Raw genomic sequence first — 19,403 nt, 5'->3', positions numbered from 1 at the left:
CCAGCGTGTGGGCTCTGCCTGGCTCGGGTGCCTCGCTCCATCAACACACAGCCAGGTATTACAGCTGAGCTTCCTGGGGAAAGCTGCCCTTCCTGGGCACTGCTGTCCGTATTCCTGCCGTGCCCACAGTCTGTATGGCAGTCCAGAAATCACTGTGTTTTGCCCTGTTATCTTGTAACTCCATATATGCGGCTTTCCAAGGAGAAAGTGAGCCATATCTCATATATGCTATGTTAGGGTTGTACAGCGCTGTCTTTGAGTACAGCTGGTATAAAAGCACATTTTAATGGCTGCATTGCCATATCACCAGCCCTGTGACACACGGGAACACGGATCTCTAGCCACAGCATGCCTCAGCCACTTCTCCAGCTCCTGCTTCCCCTCTGTCCCTGCAGACGCAGCTGCTGCCATGGTGAAGGAGCAGCACGCTGGCACGCTGCTGGTGCAGCTGGGCCCCAAGCTGCAGGCGCACCCAGAGCAGCTGCTGCGGCAGCGGCGCGGCCACGACGAGCGGCCGGAATACCTGGTGCGGTGGAGCCTGGTCAGCTCGGAAGAGAGAGCGGCGGGAGGCGGCGGCGGTGCCTCCTCTGGAGACAGCAAGGCAGAGAGCATCTCCCTGTGGATGTCTGCAGAAGAGGTCCGCGCCAGCTGCCCGGCGCTGCTGGCCCACACGAGGCCGTCGGCCGCGGACAAAGTCGCGCCGGACGCGGCGCCGCTGGACGAGGCCTCGCTGCTGGAGATGGAGGCCGACGTGAGGAGCCTGGTGCGGCGAGCCGGGCGCCAGGTGGCCGAGGCCGGGAGCCCCGAGTGCTCCGTCCTGAGCACGGTGCACGTGCTGGGCGCCTACGCCAGCATCGGCTCCCTGGCGGGCGCCTTCAGGGAGGCGGGAGCCCTGGAGCTGCTGACGGCCATGCTGTGCCACAGGGAGCGGCGCGTCCGCCGCGGCGCCGGCGAGATGCTGCGAGCGCTGGGGGCTCACGATGCAGGTGGGGCTGCTCCTGCTCGGGGCCACTGAGGAGGGAGGCTGGGCAGTGGGGGTGCCAGCCTTCGGGAGGGGTGAGGTGCTGGGGAGCAGCGTGTCTCGGGGCTTCTTGGCAAAAGGGGAAGAATCAGTCGGGATCTTCTGGATTTCCGTGGTTGTTGCAGTTGTCTGGACTGCTCTTGGAGTTGGAAACTCTCCCCTGCCAGGTTTCTGAGCTGGGATGCTGACTAACTGTTAGGAGTGTGAAGGAATGTAAAGGGTGGCTGTCTCCTCTAGCAGCCCCAGCACCTCTCCTGCTCCACTGCTGGAACCCAGCCTGGGGAATCTGGAGTTTCTCAGGCTGAGGGATGAAGCTGCCACTTTCCCATTTGCAGGTTCAACCAGTAGCAAAGCTGATTGCCCATCCTGGAGCACAGACACAGGCAGGACTCTGACAGCACACACTTACGGCACTCACATAAACACAAGCCAGCCGTGTCCCCTCCTGCTCTTTGTCTGGCAGAGACACAAGGTCATTCCTGCCAGCACACACTGCATTTTCCAGGTTCACAAGTACACACACATTCACGGATCCCTTGGGTACCAGCATGCACCTGTGCCTGGATCCAAGCCCTTCTACCGGTTTCAGGGATCCCCTTGCTCATCAGTTTGTTAAGCCTGATGTTTGCTAGTAAACCTGTAGCACTTTTGTTCCACAGTCCACATTCACACATCCCTTGGAACTTCAAGCACCAGCCCCCATCCACATCATACCTTGGTCTGGACCCAGGACCTCCTCCTTGCTATTCCAGCATGAAGTGTTGCTAACGAGTTACATGCACAGCAGGGTTGGCAAAGATGCACTCACCCTTCCCCGCTGGCCCCGGGCACTGCAGTCCTGCTTCAGCTGCTGAGCTCCTCACTTGCCTCCCTTCCAGCAGCTGTTCTTCAGAACACACACTGTTCTCTCCCCAGTGGCTGATGACCGAGGATCCTGCCAGCTCCAGGCACCAGCACTGGAGAGACCTTTGCACTTGCCCCAGTAGCTGGCACACCAGGCCAGGGACTCCTACAGCCCTGATCAGGACTGAGCCATTGATCTGGGTCAGCTGTACACCAGTCTTCCTGATAACTGGCGTTCCATGCTCAACTCTGTGATTTGATCCAGAGAGTGAGGACCCCACTGACTGTCACTCACTCCCCTGGCTGACTGCACAGGGCTCCCACAGCCCCAGTTCGTGGTACCAAATGCCACTCGTGCAGGTCTCACCAGCAGCTGGCACTTGGTCTTTGCAGCACACACACAGGGCAGAGACAGACTTAGTAAAGATTCAATAGGAAAGTAGGACAAACTCTGTCAATCAGGTACAGGACTGTCGGACAAACACACTGACCAGCTGTGGTTTAAACGTGGCTGGCACCTTTTATAACCCTTTCTCTGCACCCCCTTTTGTGTTCCTTGCCAATTCCAATTAATCAGATAATCTTACTGAGAAATAATCATTCTTACATGCCAGATGTCCTTACTAATTGTTGTCCAGATGTCCTTACTAATTGTTATGACTGACCAGATTTGTTTCTCCTCACTGCATCCATTAGCATTTGTCAGCCAGGTTTGTGATTCTTTATGTTCTTGTTTATGGCTTCCTTCTTACTTAGACTTTTTGCAGTGAAAAGGTTCTTGGCTGGAAACACTTAGAGGAACAGACAATCTCCTTCCATGTAGCCTTGCAATGAAGGGCTTGACACAACCCTGGTGGCTAGAGGCTGGTCCTCACCCAGTTCTCTCATTTAGGAGGTGCTGCCCTGGCTTGGAAGTGCCTGATGAGGCTTGGGTGCAGCTGGCAGGTTGCTGGTTGTGGTGTATCCCACAGGAGATCCGGCTTTCCCTATCCCAGTGCCTGAGATTATACAGCTCTGAGGTGGGGCAGATGAGGGGCTGATTCAGGTTAAACCTTGACTTCTTTTCTTCCCTGGGACCCTGTTCTGGAATCAGTTATTTGGGGTTGCTGCTTTGTGAGAATCTCTCAGCTTTAGGGGTAGAAAAATAGAGCATGGAGCAAAATGTTGCCACTGCAGAGGAAGGGACAGAAGGTGGATCAGGTGACACCGAGCAGCAAAGCTGTTCCTTCCTTGAGCTCTGTCTCTGGCAGGGAGCTGGGTTGAGGGTTGTCTTTGTGAGGCTGAGGAGTTTTTGTTGTTGTTGCAGGAATCTGGGCCCATGTGCTGCTGTCCCTGAGCCAGCAGGATGGCATTGAGCAGCACATGGACTTTGACAGCCGCTGCACCTTGCTGGAGCTGTTTGCTGAGATCACATCCTCTGCAGAGCCCTGCCTGTCCTTCGAGGGGATTCACCTCCCTCAGGTGGTGACAGAGCCGCCACCAGCCCTGGGCCTGCGGGCGTGAGGGGCAGGAGGGTGGGAGCGGGGCCAGGGCTGGAGCCTTGTGTGGGACAGGAGGGGACTGAAGGTGGGCAGGGGAGCAGGGCTGGCTGTAGGGAGAGCTGGGACAGGGTCTGGGCCTGGTGAGAGGCTGGGGCTGGTGCAGAGGCACCTGGAGAGCCTGGTCTGCCAGCAGGGAGGGCAGGGTGGCTGAGAGGTCTCATGGGAGCCTCTGGGAGTGAGCTGGGGGCTCAGAGAGAGCTGGGGACTGAGTGTGAGAGCTGTGCTTGTTGCAGATCCCTGGGAAGCAGCTGTTTGTCCTGGTGAAGCGCTACCTGTGTGTGACCTCTCTCCTGGACAAGCTGAGCAGCGGCGTGGAGCAGGGAGAGGAGCAGCAGGGCTGTGCTGTGCCCAGCCCCGTCCCTGAGCACAGGAGCCGTGTGAAGCAGGAGTTTGAGTTCAGCATGGCCATGGCCAACCTCATCTCGGAGCTGGTGCACGCCATGGGCTGGAGCCACAGGCACAAGCGGGACCCGCAGCCTCGCCCTGCCCGCTCCATCTTCCAGCACAAGCCCCCGGCCAGCACTGCTGCCCGAGCAGCCCCCACGTGCCCAGCAAAGGAGCCCGTGGCCTTCAGGACGCGCTCGGCGTTCCCGAGCCGCAGCAGCTACGTGGAGTACGTGCAGGCCACGCTGGTGAGCGGCATGAGGGTGCGCATGCTCGAGGACTACGAGCAGGTCAGCGCCGGCGACGAGGGCGACTTCCGCCGCAGCAACGACGGCGTGCCCCCGGTGCAGGTACCATCCAAGGGGCTGCTCTGCTCTCCTGTGCAGCCTGGCGTGGGCACGGTGGCGTTGGGTTTGCCTTCTGCCAGCTGGGTGTGTGCTGGGCTTTCTTCCTCAGGTGTACTGGCAAGCTCTGGGCTGTACCTACTGGGTTCACTGGCACATGGTCGAGATCATAGGGCCTTCAGAACAAAAGGAGCTGGAGGGCCAGGAGAAGGTGAACACCCTGACACGAAACCACAGACTGAGAGCAGGTGAGCAGCCCCTTTGAGCATGTTCCAACTGTCCCACTGCCCTCCTGTCACTTTCCCTTCTCCCAGCGAGCTATGGTATGGTGGGGACCTCTTCTGCCCAGTGCGAGGAATGAGCGTGCAGCAGAGGATGGGGGAGCTGGCAGAGCTGACAGTGCCCTCCCTTGCCCCGCTCCCCTGCAGTTCCACAGCCATTCCTGTGCAAGCCCCTGGGGGGGCTGTACTCCCTGCCTTACCTGGGCCAGCGGCTGCCCAAGGCTGCAGACACCCTGAGCCGTGCCGAGTGGTGGGAGCTGCTCTTCTTTGTGAGGAGGCTGGGAGCACAGGAGCAGGAGGAGATCACCTGTCTCATCCAGCAGCACCTGGGAGAGCAGGTAGGGACCAGAGCCTGCAGCAGGGAAATGGGAGGGAGGAGCAAAGGGAACCTGAGGGAAGGGAGCAGGCCCAGAGGAGAGGGCAGGTGTGAGCTGTGCAGGGCCAGCCTGGGCGGGGCAGAAATGGGAGGGTGAGTGGGGAGGGGAAAGCTTGGAGAGCTTGGCCCAGCAGAGCAGTGATGGAGATGAGAGGACAGGCAGTGTCCCCTGGCTGGAGAGTGACTGTGCAGGTTTGGGCAGGCGAGGCCAGGCCGTGGGGTCACTCTGCCAGCTGCAGTTGGGTGCTGAGCACGGGTGGGAGCTGTGGGCTGGTGGGTCGGGCTGGGGACAGGCAGGGGAGGGTGGCAGTGGGGAGCGGCCCTGGGCACCTGTGGCGGTGCAGCCTTTCTGTCCGTGGTGCCAGGGGCCGCCACAAGGGGCGTGGGGAGCGTGGCGAGCCCGAGATTAACTTGTCGCCGTGGTGTGGCTGTCGGAGGTGGATGAAGAAGCGCTGGTGCAGCTGTCGGTGCCTGCGGAGCTGGCCCAGAAGGTGCTGCAGGCCCTGGAGGAGCGGTGCCAGGGCAGCTCTCTGCGGGACCTGCGGGGCTCCCGTGTCTACGGCAGACACTTCCTGGGGAGGGGAGCAGAGCAGGATGGTGGAGGGAGCCCCGCAGCGTCCTCAGAGGGTGACAGGAGCAGCGGCCCTGAGGGCACGATGGCCAAGGCAGCGGAGGGAGACCTTTGTGCAGCCCCAGGGCCAAGCCAGGGCCGCGGTGTGGCAGAGAAGTCGGATTCCCAGCTGTTCAGCGAGCTCCTGGAGAGGGAAGGGCTGTTCTTGCCAGAGGTGACGGAGGAGCAGAGCCAAGGTAAGGTCCTGGCACACGCTGGGGCACAGGCGCGGTGCCGGCAGCGGCACTGCTGCCCCCACAGGGGATACTCTGGGCAGGGCACGGGGGCCGTGCAGCCAGGGCTGCCCGAGGTGGGTGGGGGTGCCCGTGGGTGCTGGGTGTGTGGCTGGGTGGCACCCTGGGAGCTCTGGAGGTGTCGCTGCTGCCCTGACGGCTCCGTCCCTCCGGCCAGCGCTGGGCAGCTCCAAGGGGCCGAGTGAGGGCGGCTCGCTGGCCAAGGTTGCGGCTGTGGTGGAGGTGATCCAGAGCAGCAGCTCGGCGGCGGGGCTGCGCTTGGCTGGGCTCAGGCACATCCTGGAGATGCTGGAGGAGGAGCCCAAGTCGGAGCAGCAAGCTGGCACAGCCCAGGGCGGGCTGGGCATGGGGAGCGCCGGGTGAGTGCTGGGGTGCTGCACGGCCCTCCTGCTGCCCGGGGAGGGCCCTGTGGGCAGGGTGGGGCCGGTGCTGAGCTGGAGGAGCGGGAGGTGGCAGCGGGAGCGTGGAGGGCGGTGTGCGCGGGAGGAAAGGTGGATTTTGTGTCCCTGTGTCCCAGGCAGGCCGGTTGGCAGGGCGAGAGGAAAGGCGGATTTTGTGTCCCTCTGTCCCAAGCAGGCCCGTTGGCGGGGCTGTCCCAGCTGCAGCGCGGGCAGGAAGGAGGTGGCTGTCAGGGCCCGAGGAGGCCGTGCCTGAGGTGTGCTGTGCCCTGCAGGGAGAAGCTGGTGCAGGTGTCGGTGGAGCTGCTGAGCGCGGCGGCGGCGGAGAAGGCGCTGGTGGCGGTGACGCTGCGGCTGCTGGCCGCGCTGCTGGCCCGCTACGAGTGGCGCGTGCCCTTTGCCACGGAGGGCGGCGTGCGGGCCGTGCTGGGCTGCATGCGGCTGCACGGCTGCTCCGCCCTGGTGCAGCAGGCCGGGCTGGCGGTGAGTGAGCGCCCGGGGCTCGCCGGGGCGGGCAGGGCAGCGCGGGCCGCCCGGGCGGGGTGCAGGCGCCGCTGCCCCCGCGCCGCTCTCGCCCTGGCAGGCCCTGAAGGTGCTGGTGGGAGCTGCGGACGCGGAGCCGGGAGGCGCCGGCGGGAAGGGCTTGGCCTGGAACCACGGCGACGCGCAGATGATGCGGGAGATCTTCGCCAGCATCGGCTCTGCCTCCAGCAAGGGCTCTGCCAGCCTGCTGAGCAGCATCCCTGCTGCCCTGAGCACCATGCAGAGGGTCCCAGGGTAGGGGCAGAGCGTGGACAGGGCTGAGGTCGGGGGGAATCCGCAGGGGGAAGGACGGGCAGGGCGGGCAGGTGGCTTGTGGGTGCAGGAGAGTGGCACGGCTGTGTCCCTGCAGGGGCTCCTCAGGCGTGCAGAACGGCCTGCTGGTGGTGAACATGCTGATGGACGGGCACCGGGGCCTGGCGGAGCAGCTGGCGAGCTGCGATCTGCTGGCGGCGCTGCAGAGCTGCTGGAGGGCCGGGCAGAGCAGCGGCTGCCCCCAGGCAGTGCTGGCCCTCAGCGCCATCAATCGCCTGGCGGAGCACGGGCTGCCCCTGGGCCCGGAGGCCGCAGGTACCGTGTGCCCACCGTGCCCGTGGGTGCCACGGCCCCGCGGGTGCCAGGGCAGGGCTGCCTGGCCCGGCAGGGCAGAGTACCCTGAGGGGCTGCTGGTGCTCCGTGAACGCCTGGCTGGGCTCAGTGTCCCTATCATGGCAGGCACAGAGCCCCTGCTGGACCCCAAGGGCGTGCGGATGCTGCTGGGTGACCTGGACGATGGCAGCCTGTGCAAGGAGGTGGTGGTGGCCCTGGAGCGGCAGCTGTGCAGCCAAGGCCCCGTTCCCCCTGGCCAGGTGGCCCAGCTGCTGCAGGACCACAGCTGCTTCAGGCTGCTGCTGCGCAGCTTGGAGCTGCTGGGGACAGAGAAGGCCGTGAGCCTGAGCATCCTCAGGTGGGTGCAGGGTGACTGGGGGTCTCTGGGACTCCCTCATGAGGTGTGTGAGTGCTGGGGGTCATTGTGGGGAGAGCCAGTGCCTGTTTGTGGGTGCTGGTGGGGCTGCTCTTCACTGGGGGCAGGCTCACCCCAGCACGTAGGCAGGGGCCAGTTGGGGTGTCCTGGGGCACGGGGCCACAGCAGCTGTGCCTGGTGTGTGGGGACATGCAGGGGCAGCAGAGGACATGCCTGGGGTCTGGTGGGGTGTGCAGGGTGCCAGGGGAGCCTCGGTTCCCAGTCCCTGAGAGGTGCCTTGCAGGTGGGGCAGGGAAGCAGGGCTGCCTGTAGCCCTGCTGTCCCTGTGCCCACACTGAGCAGGTCCCCTCTGTCACGCAGGATCCTGAACAAGTTCCTGGACAGTTACCAGGAGGATGTGCTGCCCTGGCACGAGTGTGTGGAGCCCTGTGTGTGCTTGCTGATCACGCACAGCAGCAGCTGGGAGGTGAGGGGGCCCTGGGGCTCGTGGCAGGCAGGGTGGCTGTGCTGGCTGTGCCTCAGCCGGGCTGGGCAGGCAGGGCCCCGCTGGTGGCCCCAGCCTGGCCGTGTGTCCGAGGCACTGGGAGAGGTGGCAGGGGCTGTCCTGGCCGTGTCCCTGTCCTGGTGGCCATGCCCAGTCTGGCTGTGCCCTGCCAGGCTCTGGTGGGTGCTGCTGGGCTGGGATGAGGCAATGGAGCTGCAGCTCCGGCTGTGGTGGCCCTGGAGCTGCCAGCAGTGCCCGTGTGCTCAGGGCTGCATCTCAGCAGGTGCTGCAGGAGGTCGTTGGCTTCCTGCACCGCCTGGGCAGTGCCAGCAAGGACTGTGTGGTGGTGATGTGCCAGGTGGGCACCCACGAGGCTCTGTCCAAGGCCCTGGAGAAGCACAGCACGGTGCCGCCGTTGGCGCCGGCCCTGCTGGAGCTGGTGGCGGAGTGCGAGAAGTTCGCCGGGCTCTACAAGAAGCTGACGAGCAGCATCTTGGCCGGCTGCATCCAGGTGGGCCTGGGGAGGCACGGCTGGGCTGGGCATTGGGGGCTGGGGGCACCAGGCTGTCCCTGCTGCCGAGGGATGCCTCGTGCTCTGTGCCTGGCACAGCCCTGCGGGGCTGAGGGGAGCAGGAGCCCCTGGTGAGAGCCTTGCCCCGTCCCACAGCTGGTGCTGGGACAGATTGAGGAGCACCGCCGGAGCCAGCAGCCCATCAGCATCCCCTTCTTTGATGTCTTCCTGCACAACCTGTGCCAAGGTGAGCGCGGGCAGGGGGAGCTGACGCCAGGCTTGGTGGCTGGAAGCTGGATGTGCTCTGCCCACAGGCTCCAGCATGGAGGTGAAGGAGGACAAGTGCTGGGAGAAGGTGCAGGTCTCTTCCAACTCGCACCAGGCCAGCAAGCTCACGGACAGGAACCCCAGGACCTACTGGGAGTCGAACGGCAGCACGGGCTCCCACTTCATCACTGTGCACATGCAGTGTGGAGTGGTGATCAGGTGGGGCTGGGCTGGCAGGGCTGTGTGTGCAGGGGAGGGCTCTGGGCATCTGTGCCAGCCCTGCCACAGTGGCTCTGTCCTGGGGGTCTGTGCCAGCCCTGCCACAGTGGCTCTGTCCTGGGGAATCTGTGCCAGCCCTGCCACAGTGGCTCTGTCCTGGGGGTCTGTGCCAGCCCTGCCACAGTGGCTCTGTCCTGGGGCCAGCAGGACGTGGCTGGCAGGGCTGGGGCAGGGAGGGGGGATGGCTGGGTAGCCCTGTGGTGTTTGTGTGTGCAGGGAGCTGAGCATGCTGGTGGCCAGCGAGGACTCCAGCTACATGCCATCGAGGGTGGTGGTGCTGGGCGGGGACAGCCCTGCCACCATCAGGACGGAGCTGAACGCGGTGAGTGCCCGTGGGAGGGGCGGGGGCTGCTCCTTGCTGTGCCCCCTGCAGGTCTGGCTGTGCTGGGAGGCCCGGGGAGCTGGGAATGGCAGGAGCTGCGCTGTGGGAGCCTCCCTGGGCTGCCTGGCACGCTGAGGGCTCGGTGCCTCCCTGCAGGTGACCATCCTGCCCTCGGACAGCAGAGTGATCCTGCTGGAGAACATGACGCGCTTCTGGCCCGTCATCCAGATCCGGGTGAAGCGGTGCCAGCAGGTAGGGGGAGCAGGGGCAGGGCCAGGAGCGGGCACTGAGGGGCATTGGGGCCACAGGAACTGAGGGTGCCGCTGTCCCCTAGGGTGGCATTGACACACGTGTGCGTGGCATCGAGGTGCTGGGTCCCAAGCCCAGCTTCTGGCCCATCTTCAGGGAGCAGCTGTGCCGGCGGACGTTCCTCTCCTGCACTGCTCGGGCTCATGCCTGGAGCCAGGAGATCTGCCGAGACCGGGGGCGGCTGCTGCAGCTCTTTGGCAGGTGAGTGGTGTCCTGGCCGTGCCATCGCATCCCTGGTGTCCCAGGGCCCGGGGGGATAGGGCTGGCAGTCTGTGAGGGGACTGCAGGGCTGGGAAAGCAGCAGCTGGCTGGGAGGGGCCCTTGCTCCTTCCTGGCCACCAGTGGTCCTTCCTGGCCAGGGCCACCTTGGGGTCATCTGGGTTTAAGCTGAGCTAACCCCCAGAGCAGGATGCTGGTCCCCCAGGGGCTGGCACGTCCTGGCAGAGGTTGGCCAGGCACAGCAGGATCTCGTGGCCACAGGCACTGCTCAGCCCCCATTTGGCAGGGTCTGCGAGGGCCCCAAGGGCCATTGGGGGCAGCCCTGGGGACAGCAAGGGGCCCTCCCTGGCTGCTGGGGGCCATGAGGCCAGCGAGCCATGGTGCCCTGGCAAAGGGCAGAGCAGGGAGCCAGCACTGCGCTCTGCTCTGCCACGGGAGTTCTCCAGCCCTTGGCACCGAGCGCTGCCCGCTCGCTGTTGCAGACTGAACCGGGCGCTGCAGCACGAGCAGGGCTTTGCCAACCGCTTCCTTCCCGACGAGGAGGCAGCGCGGGCACTGGGCAGGACGTTCTGGGAGGCCCTGGTGACCCCCTTGGTGCAGAGCATCACCAGCCCAGGTAGGCCGCGCTCTCCGGGCCCCGGCCGTGCCGCGCCCCGGGCAGAGGCACCAGCTCTGAGTGTGGCTGGCCTCGCAGGCCCCGATGGTGTCAGTGCCCTGGCCTGGCTGCTCACCGAGTACCTGGAGAGCGTGGAGCTGCCCCGCCGTGCCCCGGGACGCAGGGCTGCCTTTGGTTCCTGCGTGCGGCGCCTGACCCAGCTCCTGGTGCACGTGGACCCCGGCGGCCCCGAGCCAGAGGAGACCAGAGCAGCTGGTGAGCCGGGGCTGCCCTGGCCTGGGGCTGCTGCAGAGGGCCAGGCTGTGGCCATGGGGCTCCTCTGGGGAGCATCCCATGGCACAGAGGCTCCTGAGCCGGGGAAGGCTTGTGGTCATGCCCCAGCAGTGGCCGTGCCTCCCTAGCGTCCCCTCCGCCCTGCTGTGGCGGGTCAGTGTGTGGGGCCTGCCCATGGAGCCACACTGAGCCTGAGGCTGACCCTTGGCAGGTGGGAAGGAGGGGAAGAACAAGGAGGTGCCGGCCAGGACTGCAAAGGTGGCTGTGGAGAAGTCAAGAGGCCTGTGGGGAATCTCGCAGTGCTGGCGTGGCGTGGTGCAGCAGCAGGTAGAGCTTGGAGGGCTGACTGGGAGGGCTGTGGGACCTTCCCTGGGTGGTTGGAGCAGGGAGTGGGGTCTGGCCGTGCCCATGGGGAAGGCACCGGGCTGTACCTGGCCTCCACAGAGCCTGGAGCGATGTGGGGACAGCCCTGCATGGCTCGAGTGTCAGCCAGGCCAGGAGCAGGTCCGGTGTGGGGCTGTTGTTCCTGCTGGGGGCTGCTGCTGTGTGTCCGCAGTGCCCCCACAGCCCCTGGCTGCCCTCGGAGCTGCGCTCCCACCTCGGCAGCCCCGCAGCAGCAGCAGCAGGGTCCCGAGTCCCGGTAGCCAGCAGGCAGCTGGTGTTCCAGGGCAGGGCTGGGGTGTTCCCGGGGCACATCCTGCTGGCTCAGCCCTGTTGCTGCTCCCGCAGGTGCAGCGGTTCCTGGAGGCGGCGGGGCAGGCGCCGGACCTTGCGGAGCGCTACTGCCGGCTGTACCAGCGCCTGCGCGGGGCCACCGAGGAGCTCTTTGGGCAGCAGGCCGCCTTCGTGCTGGCCCTGGGCCAGGGCTTTGCGGGGGCTTTGCTGCAGCTCTCCTTCCTCACCGCCCTGCACGTGAGTGGGGCAGCGCGGCCCCGGGGCCGTGCCCTGGGCAGGGGCTGGGGAGCTGCCCTGGCCATGGCACCGGGGCAGGCTCTGGGTGGGTGCTGTCCTGTTCCCCTGAGCCACAGAGCCCTGCCCTGGCACCCCAGTGGTGCCCAGCTCAGGTGTGGGGTGCTCATCCCAGCGTGGGACCAGCCCTGGCACACTCCGGCCTTGGGCTGGTGCCTGGGCACCCTCAGCCCTGCCCGGCAGTGCCAGAGTTTCCCGGTGCTCCCTGCAGGGACATTCCCCCAGCCCAGCCCTGCGGGCACCCGGTGAGCCCTGTCTGCAGCCTGCCCTGTCCCTTGCAGGTGAGTGAGCAGTTTGCCCGCTACCTTGACGTGCAGATCCAGGAGCTCCGCAGGGCTGCGGGCAGCACGGGGCCTCTGGAGCGGCTGCAGCAGTTCCTGGAGCCCTTTGTGGTCTTCAGTGGCCTGGAGTTTGCCCACACCTTTGAACACTTCTACAGGTGAGGCTGCTGTGTCTGCCCAGAGCCAGGGGCCTGCTGCACATGGCCTGGTGTGCTGGGGGAGCTTGGCCTGCTGTGGCAGCGGTGCTCCCGCTTTGCTTTTATGGGGTCATGGAGTGTGGAGGGCCCATGGGTGCTGCCAGTGTGTGGAATCACGTTCCCTGCTGGGGACAGGGAGGGGACACGTGTGTGCTGCCAGCCCGTGTGCCATGTGTAGGGTGAGGCCAGGCTCGGAGCTGTGGCTGTCTCCTGGTGGTGGCTGATGGCCACAGGGCTCGGGGCTGTGGCTGTCTCCTGGTGGTGGCTGATGGCCACAGGGCTGTGGCTGTCTCCTGGTGGTGGCTGATGGCTCAGCCCAGCCTGAGTGGAGCTGGTGGCCGTGGCAGGCACTACCTGGGGGACCGGCTCCTGACACAAGGGCCATCGTGGCTGGAAGGAGGCATCGTGGAGCAGATCGGGCTGTGCTTCCCCAGCCGCTTTCCCCAGGACATGCTGAGCAACTTGGCCGAGTCGGAGGAGCTGCAGCGGCAGTTCAGCCTCTTCCAGCTGCAGGAGCAGGACAAGCGGCTGCTGGAGCTGGACACGGGCCTGGACGAGGTGAGAGGGATCGGGGTGGGGAGCCCGGGGGCCGCCGGCGTTCCTGGCGGGATCCCGGAGCCTGACTGGAGCTGCCCTCGTGCCCAGGTGCTGGGCACAGCCACGGGGGCAGAGGTGCCAGAGGTGAAGGTGCTGGCCCTGTCCCCGCGCTGCTGGCCCGTGTCCCCGCTCTGTTACATGGAGAGCCCTGGGAGGTTTTTCCCGGCGCTGCTGAGCTCCCCCCTGGACGAGTTTGCTGACTTCTGCCGGCAGAGTGAGTGCTGTGGCCGGGCTGTGGCCAGAGCCTGGAGGGCAGCTCAGGCACAAGTGGTGCTGGGCTGGGAGTGCCTGGCAGGGCTGGTGCCCGTCCCTGTCCCTGACACTGTCCCTGGCAGGCCAGAGCCAGCTGGGCTGGGAGTGCAGCAAGCCCCGGCGGCTGCAGTGGACGTGGCTGGGCCACGCCGAGCTGCAGTTTGGAGACTGCGTGCTGCACGTGTCCACGCTGCAGATGTACATCCTGCTGTGCTTCAACAGCGCCCAGGTAGGGCTGCAGCCACGGTGGGGGCTGGAGCAGGGCAGGGCCGTGTCCTCCCTTCCCCTCTTCTGGGGGGGTCTCCAGCGGTGTTTGGGGCACGGGACCCCGTTCCTGGGCAGGGCCTGTGGCCGGTGAGCCCTGGCCATTGCCCTCGCCCCCCGTGCTGCAGGAGGTGGCTGTGGAGGCCCTGCTGGGGGCCACAGGGCTCCCTGCTGACCTGGTGCTCCACGCGCTGACCCCGCTGACCCAGGGCCAGGGCGTGCTGGTGGGGAGCTGCACTCCAGGGGGTGAGTGTGGGGCTGGGGCACCCAGGGGAGAGGGGCTGGCCTGAAGCCCGAGGGGGGCTGGGCTTAGGGGTGCAGGAGCTCGTAGGGCTGGTGAGGGGCTGGTCCATGTGTTGGTGCTCGGGGCACAGGTGTGTGTGTGTGTCAGGGTGGGGCCTGAGGCCAGTGTGGGGCTGGGGCCGTGCACGGGGCCTGGTTCAGCGTGGGTGGGTGAGGGGGGTCTCGGTCTGTGTGTGGGCTTGGGCCAGGCCAGGGGCCGTGCGTGTCATGGCTGTGCCTTGGGGCCACGTGTGGGGGACAGGGCTGGGGTGGCCAGCGGTGCAGGCAGCCACAGGAGGCCCAGCTTGGGTCCCCCAGGCCCACGTGTGCCCTGGGGCTCCTCCAGGGCCCAGCTCAAGCTCGGCTGAGCCTGGCTTGGGTGCTGGCTGCAGGTGCCCTGCGGCTGAACCAGGCAGCCCTGGCGCAGAGCTGCGGCCGCCAGCTGAGGCTGCTGCCCCAGCAGAGGTACCTGCGCACAGAGGGGGCCGAGGTGAGCGCCCTGGAGAGGAAGAGGAACGTCCTGTGCTGCCTCATCACCCGCATCCTCAAGGGGGAGAAGCAGCTGCACATCGACAGCCTGGTGTTCAGGGTACGGGCTGCAGGGCTCGGGGGGCACAGGGGCTGCCCGGGGGCTGCAGCCGCTGCACTGGGGCTGCCTTGCTGCCACAGGTGATCGACGCCTGTCAGAAGGGAGAGCTGGGCCCGGGGGTGCAGTTCCTGAGCTTCTGCTGCCACAGCGTGGACGTGCTGTCCTGCATCCTGCACCTGCTGAACCAGGGCTACCTGCGGCGCCAGGAGGGGAGGCCTCACGTCTTGGAATACATCTCTGCTGAATCCACCACACTCCCCACTTCTCAGGTCCAGCCACAGGTTGCCTTCCATACTGTAGAGATCAAGACAGCAGCAAGCCTGGCCTCTGCTGAAAGGAGACAGACTTTTTCCACGTTCAGGTAAATGAGACCTGGCTGTGAGAACTCAGGTTGAATCCAGTCTATCTCTTCCTAAACAGTCTTGAGTTTTATTTAAATAAATGAGCCAAGCTCCACGCAGTCCCACCATGCAGTCTGTTGGGGAGCTCAGCTGGTCCATGGCTGGAAGTGTGGCCAGGCCATACCCCCGTGTGCTCATGCAGCCCTGACAGTCATGACCTCAGACAGGAGGGCACACACACACACACACACCCTGCCATAATGGTAACAGCATTAATTTATTAAAATTAATCCCGAAAAGTAACCATACAATAAATTTAAAAAAAATAGAATCTTGTAAAAAAAAAACTCAGGTGCCCTCACCCCACACCTCCAGCTGGCGGCACCCCGGGGTAGGGCTGGTTGGGAAGGGATGGGGAGATGAAGAGGACAGCCTCAGCAGCAGGGCTGCAGGGGGACTGGAAAAGCTGCTGAGGCTGTGCTGCAGAGGGCAGGGCCAGCACAGCAGTGCAAGGCTGGCAGTGGGGCTGGCAAGGGTGGTACAGGGGTGGTGGGCCCTGCTCAGCACCTGCCCCTGCACAGAGCAGTCTGGCTGGCTGCAGCACTGGGGAACCTGCCTGGGTCCAGCCCAGCTGGGACCCTGGCTGGCTACAGGGCTGGCCTGGCAGGTGCATCTGTGGAGAGTGGGGCCCAGAGCCCATCCTGGGGCCCTGCTGGCTGGCTGGTGCCAACCCTTGTCCCAGGCTGCTGCTGGGGGACATGGGAGGCAGATGGCATGGTGTCCTGGCTGGTGTTGGAGGGTGCATGGACCCGGTCTCACTGGCCTCACCTTCACGGGTCTTGGCCCACAGGGTGCAGGTGCAGTATCCCCCCCCACTGAGCAGGCAGGGACTGGTCTGCAGGAGATGGGGACAAGAGCATGTCCATCTCCCTGTCTCCTGCAACCCACTGCAGCTCCATTCCAGGGATGCCCCAATGTCTCACACACTCTTCGAGTAGCCGAAGATGCCCACAGGGAGGTACTTGACGTGTGTTGGCCACTGTGCTGCCAGCTGGAAAAACTTCACATCGTTCCACTCCACCCCATCTATGGAGACTGAGAGGAGAGGCTGCAGTGAGGCACAGCCCTACCACAGCCAGCCTGTGCTGCCCCAGTACAGCCTCAAGGGACTGGTACCTGCCCTCACCTCGTAACATGGTGTTCTGGTGCTTGGCTGTGCAGATGAGGCGTGTGATCCCTTCAATGACTTGGCTTTTGGGTTCCAAGTCTTTTTCTTTTGGTTTCTTGCTCAGGAACATCACTGGGGACCAAGGCCACACAGGACCAATGTTAGGATGTCCCCACCTGGCCCTAAGTGGGAGCCCCTGCCCCAGTGCATTGACTGAGCCCTGCTGGGCCACATCTCAGCCCTGCCCTCCTGCAGGCTGCCCCACCCTCTCCACAAAGCACTGTGGCCCCACAGGCAGAGAGCACCCAGAGTGGGCTTGGTTACCTTTCTTGTTTTTCTCCTTGGTGACCACGGTCATGGCCATGGTGCTGGGGGGCACCAGCTCCCCGGTGCTGGGGATGCGGCTGACCTGGAGCGAGCGGAAGTTGCTCTTGAGGGTGTTCTTGATACCCGTCTCCCGCTTGTCACCCTCCTTCTTCCTCTCCGGCCCTTGGGTTGTCCAGTAATCCACCTGCAGGCCCATCACCTCCACACCAGGGCTCGGAGACCTGGGCAACAGGGGCAGCACATGGAGCACACAGGTGGTGCCCCTGCTCCCCTGCCCCAGGCTGAGGGGGCCTGGTTTCCTTACCCAGCTCCCGAGAGGCTGCTGCAGACGGACGGAGAGGGAGGCGGGGTGCAGATGGTCTCCTTGCCATAGGGAACAGATATACTGGGGGTTGGTGTTGAGCTCAGCAGGGAGGGGGTGCAGACTGTGGCATCATCCGAGTCCACTGGGGAGGAAAAGTGTGGGTTTGAGGGTTTGGGAGACACAAAGAGCCTCCCGCCTGTCGAAAAGAGAGCTGGGCATTGCCAGGGACTCACCGGAGGCACTGAAAGACTGCTCCACCAGGCCCACCTTCACCACCTGCAAAGAGAAACCAGAGGATACCCAGCATCAGCAGGACTGTGCACTGCACCTCTCCCCTCAGCCCCTGCTGGCCCCTCAACTCACTCACCCCCACAAAGGGGACAAACTTCTGGCAGGAGTCCTCGTCGGGGCTGCAGAAGGAAGAGAGTCTGGTCAGGGTCTGGGTGTGCTGAGCACCGACTGCTGTGTGACTGCTGACCTTGTGCCCAGGCAGCCCTGCACTGCAGGGCTCACTGCTGGCTCACACCCACTAGGACCATCTCCTCTGCCCTCCCTCCCATGAGGCCCCCTGTCCCCCACATGGCAGCACAGGGCACACTACACAAGGAGGCAAGGAGTTGTCCCCTCCAGTGCTGGGAAAGGGCTTGCATGCGGGAGGGCAGCCCTGCCCCTCTGTGGGGTCACGGCTCCTCTGCACAGCAAGAGGGACGGATGGACGCACATGGGGAAAGGCAGGGAGGGGCCAGGCAGCGGCACAGCAAGCACAAGCCAATACCTGATATAAAAATCAAAATAGAGACTTCTCTTCCTTGGGTGCCAGAAACCAAGAGAAGGGAGAGGTGAGAGTGCAGCTGGAACACGAGCATCAACCCCCGGACAGCACAGTACCAGCTTGCAGCCCCACCCAGCCCATCCCAGCCCTGGCAGCTGGCCCCCGCCACTGGGCTGTCACAGTCACAGCTACTGGAGGGGCCAAGCACACCGGGAGGTGGCAGGGAATGGTGCTGAGGGACCCCAGCTTCCCTCAGCACCACGCTGCTCCTCACTGCAACGTAGGGCCTCACTCACTTGTCCCGTGTCCCTCATTCCTGTCCTGGGCACGTCCCAGACCGGGGCTGCATGAGGGAGGACAGGCACCCTGAGGCCACACTCACCTCTTCTGCTTGTAGGTCAGCATGGCCTCAGAGATGGGCAGCTGGTGAGAGAGGCTGGCTCCGGCGATGAATTGGGCAACACGGCCTGCTATGTCCACAGTGTCTGTGGGCACAAAGAGCCATGAGGACCTCCATGGCAGCTGGGCTGTCCCTCAGGGCACTGCTGGTGCCAGCCTGCCCCGCTCCTCACCTGCAGTGGGAGGCTCAGCCCTGCTGAACAGCTCCCGCCACGCCGTGTCCAGGAAGAGAGTGCTGTATTTGTTATCCACCGAGGCCAGGTACTTGGCCAGAGGGTGAGAGCCTGCAGGGGAGAAGGGCAGTGTTGGCTTCAGGCAGGGGAGTCTGGGGAGGTGGGAGAGGACAGCCCTGCCCTGGGGCTGGGCTCCTCGTGGCTCTCACCCAGTGGCACGAGCAGGAAGCGAAGGTAGTTGAGCCAGTCAGATGTCTTGCTGGCCAGCTGCTCCACAAAGAAACGGAGGACAACGCTCAGGTAGCTCTGGTCCCCTGCCACCACCACCTTCACCGGGGGAGGCATATGGGAGTTACAGTTACAGCTGCCAAAGGGAGAGGAAAAGGAGACCCTGAGGGATGTGCAGTGGCTCAGCAGTGGGCCAGGGAACACAGTCTGCCAGGCCAGCTGACAAAAACCCACTGCTGAGAACATCCAGCTTGGTGTGCACTGCCATGGGCAAAAGCAGTACTGGGACCCCCCCACTCTCCACAGAGTGTAAACTGTCCACAACCCCCAACGAACCCTGGGGAGCCAGGGCCATGCCCAGCCCCTCTCTGAAGCCATCCAGTGCCACCATGCTGAGCCCAAGCTGTACTCACAATCGCTGGATGCGGGAGACAGTGGTGTTGAAGGCTGCCTGGATGTCTGCCACGGAGCACGTGGATACAACCAACTGCTTGTGCGCCTGGAGCTGCTCACTCACGTACTGCCAAGGAGAGAGCTCAGGTTAAGGCACCCTGGAACGTGGCTGTGCTGGCCAGCACCAGCCCATGCCTGCCCTGAGCCCTGTACCCCCAGGTTACAGCTGGGATGCCGGTCCCCGTCTGTGCCATGCAGGGAGGCTGAAACCAGCACCAGGTGACTGACAGCAGCATCCTGAGCATCCCTGCTCCTCCCAGCTCTGCTCTAGGGGCCAGACAGTCCCTTGCTCCTGCTTTTGAGCACAGCAGTCACTGTCGTGGCAGTGCCATGGCAAGGGCAAAACTGTCCCTAGAACCAGGCTGTATTCCTTGAAATAAGCAGTTTGGTCCAGGGACCAGACGGATTTAAGTTCTGCCATTGCACAGCAGGGCCCTGCTCTAGGCTCACTCTGCATCTACTCATTCCCTCTTCTTGCTCTTTCCCACTGTGGCACTCCAAAATCCTTCTGTCTCTTCAGGTGTCTGCATGCAGTTCAATAGTGGTAAAATAAGCAGCCAAGATGGACAAGGAGGCTGATTTTGGGAGTGGGCACTGACCCTTTTTTCCCTATCCAGGACAAGTGGAACAAGGCAAGAATGCATGGCCTGAGTGAGTCAAGACTTCACCACATTTCACTAAGCTCTTTCTTCTGTCTCAAAATTTACCAGCACCCCTTTCTGGATGCCAGATGTAGCTGCAGCATCCTGAAGGGGTCTCACAGGTGTTTTATCTAACTGCATGTTTGCACACATGTGCATTTCCTTGCTCACCTTTGGCTTTAGAGCTCCAGCTATGGGGGAGGCAAGTGTTTGTTTGTCAGGGACTGGGCCTGTCCTTACACCCCACCCTGCTCTGATGATGGAGTCCATGCTCCCTGGGAGGTGACACTCTTCCATCTCTCAGTGGGAAATACCTCTGCTGCTTCCCAG

At 64.1% G+C, this 19,403-nt stretch overlaps 2 protein-coding genes across 2 annotated transcripts in view; one reads left to right on the top strand and one right to left on the bottom strand.

The window, feature by feature from the left end:
- Positions 1-406: 406 nt before the first annotated feature.
- Positions 407-14,632, top strand: LOC131555569 (cullin-9-like). The gene is made up of 29 exons (XM_058801669.1): positions 407-986; positions 3,171-3,325; positions 3,639-4,139; positions 4,246-4,381; positions 4,562-4,752; positions 5,228-5,597; positions 5,812-6,013; positions 6,328-6,535; positions 6,636-6,829; positions 6,945-7,162; positions 7,307-7,538; positions 7,917-8,022; positions 8,321-8,551; positions 8,708-8,798; positions 8,866-9,037; positions 9,314-9,419; positions 9,576-9,671; positions 9,754-9,929; positions 10,430-10,563; positions 10,642-10,818; positions 11,048-11,163; positions 11,566-11,748; positions 12,087-12,244; positions 12,631-12,841; positions 12,929-13,094; positions 13,216-13,361; positions 13,525-13,642; positions 14,071-14,267; positions 14,348-14,632. The coding sequence occupies exons 1-29, from the start codon at positions 410-412 to the stop codon at positions 14,630-14,632; spliced, it is 5,853 nt and encodes a 1,950-aa protein (XP_058657652.1). The 5' UTR covers positions 407-409.
- A 289-nt stretch (positions 14,633-14,921) lies between these two features.
- The window catches only part of LOC131555302 (phosphofurin acidic cluster sorting protein 1-like), a 54,704-nt gene continuing 50,222 nt past the window's right edge, over positions 14,922-19,403 (bottom strand). The window contains exons 15-24 of the mRNA XM_058801220.1: positions 18,393-18,499; positions 17,961-18,115; positions 17,752-17,862; positions 17,562-17,664; positions 16,775-16,817; positions 16,641-16,683; positions 16,408-16,549; positions 16,101-16,324; positions 15,795-15,908; positions 14,922-15,703 (exon numbers count right to left, since the gene is read on the bottom strand). Coding sequence (XP_058657203.1) covers positions 15,588-15,703; positions 15,795-15,908; positions 16,101-16,324; positions 16,408-16,549; positions 16,641-16,683; positions 16,775-16,817; positions 17,562-17,664; positions 17,752-17,862; positions 17,961-18,115; positions 18,393-18,499 — 1,158 coding nt within the window. The 3' untranslated portion in view covers positions 14,922-15,587. The remainder of the gene's footprint in view (positions 15,704-15,794; positions 15,909-16,100; positions 16,325-16,407; positions 16,550-16,640; positions 16,684-16,774; positions 16,818-17,561; positions 17,665-17,751; positions 17,863-17,960; positions 18,116-18,392; positions 18,500-19,403) is intronic.

Source organism: Ammospiza caudacuta, chromosome 3, assembly GCF_027887145.1.
Source record: "Ammospiza caudacuta isolate bAmmCau1 chromosome 3, bAmmCau1.pri, whole genome shotgun sequence".
Lineage (NCBI taxonomy): Eukaryota > Metazoa > Chordata > Aves > Passeriformes > Passerellidae > Ammospiza > Ammospiza caudacuta.
This window is presented reverse-complemented; position numbering and strand designations above follow the sequence as displayed.

What these genes read in the sequence shown, in the direction of transcription:
- LOC131555569 (XM_058801669.1), top strand. Translation starts at nt 410, where the DNA reads ATGGTGAAGGAGCAGCACGCTGGCACGCTGCTGGTGCAGCTGGGCCCC. An exon ending in AGGGGATTCACCTCCCTCAG is followed by an intron (nt 3,326 to 3,638) that starts GTGGTGACAGAG and finishes TGCTTGTTGCAG; the next exon opens with ATCCCTGGGAAGCAGCTGTT. An exon ending in ACCATGCAGAGGGTCCCAGG is followed by an intron (nt 6,830 to 6,944) that starts GTAGGGGCAGAG and finishes GTGTCCCTGCAG; the next exon opens with GGGCTCCTCAGGCGTGCAGA.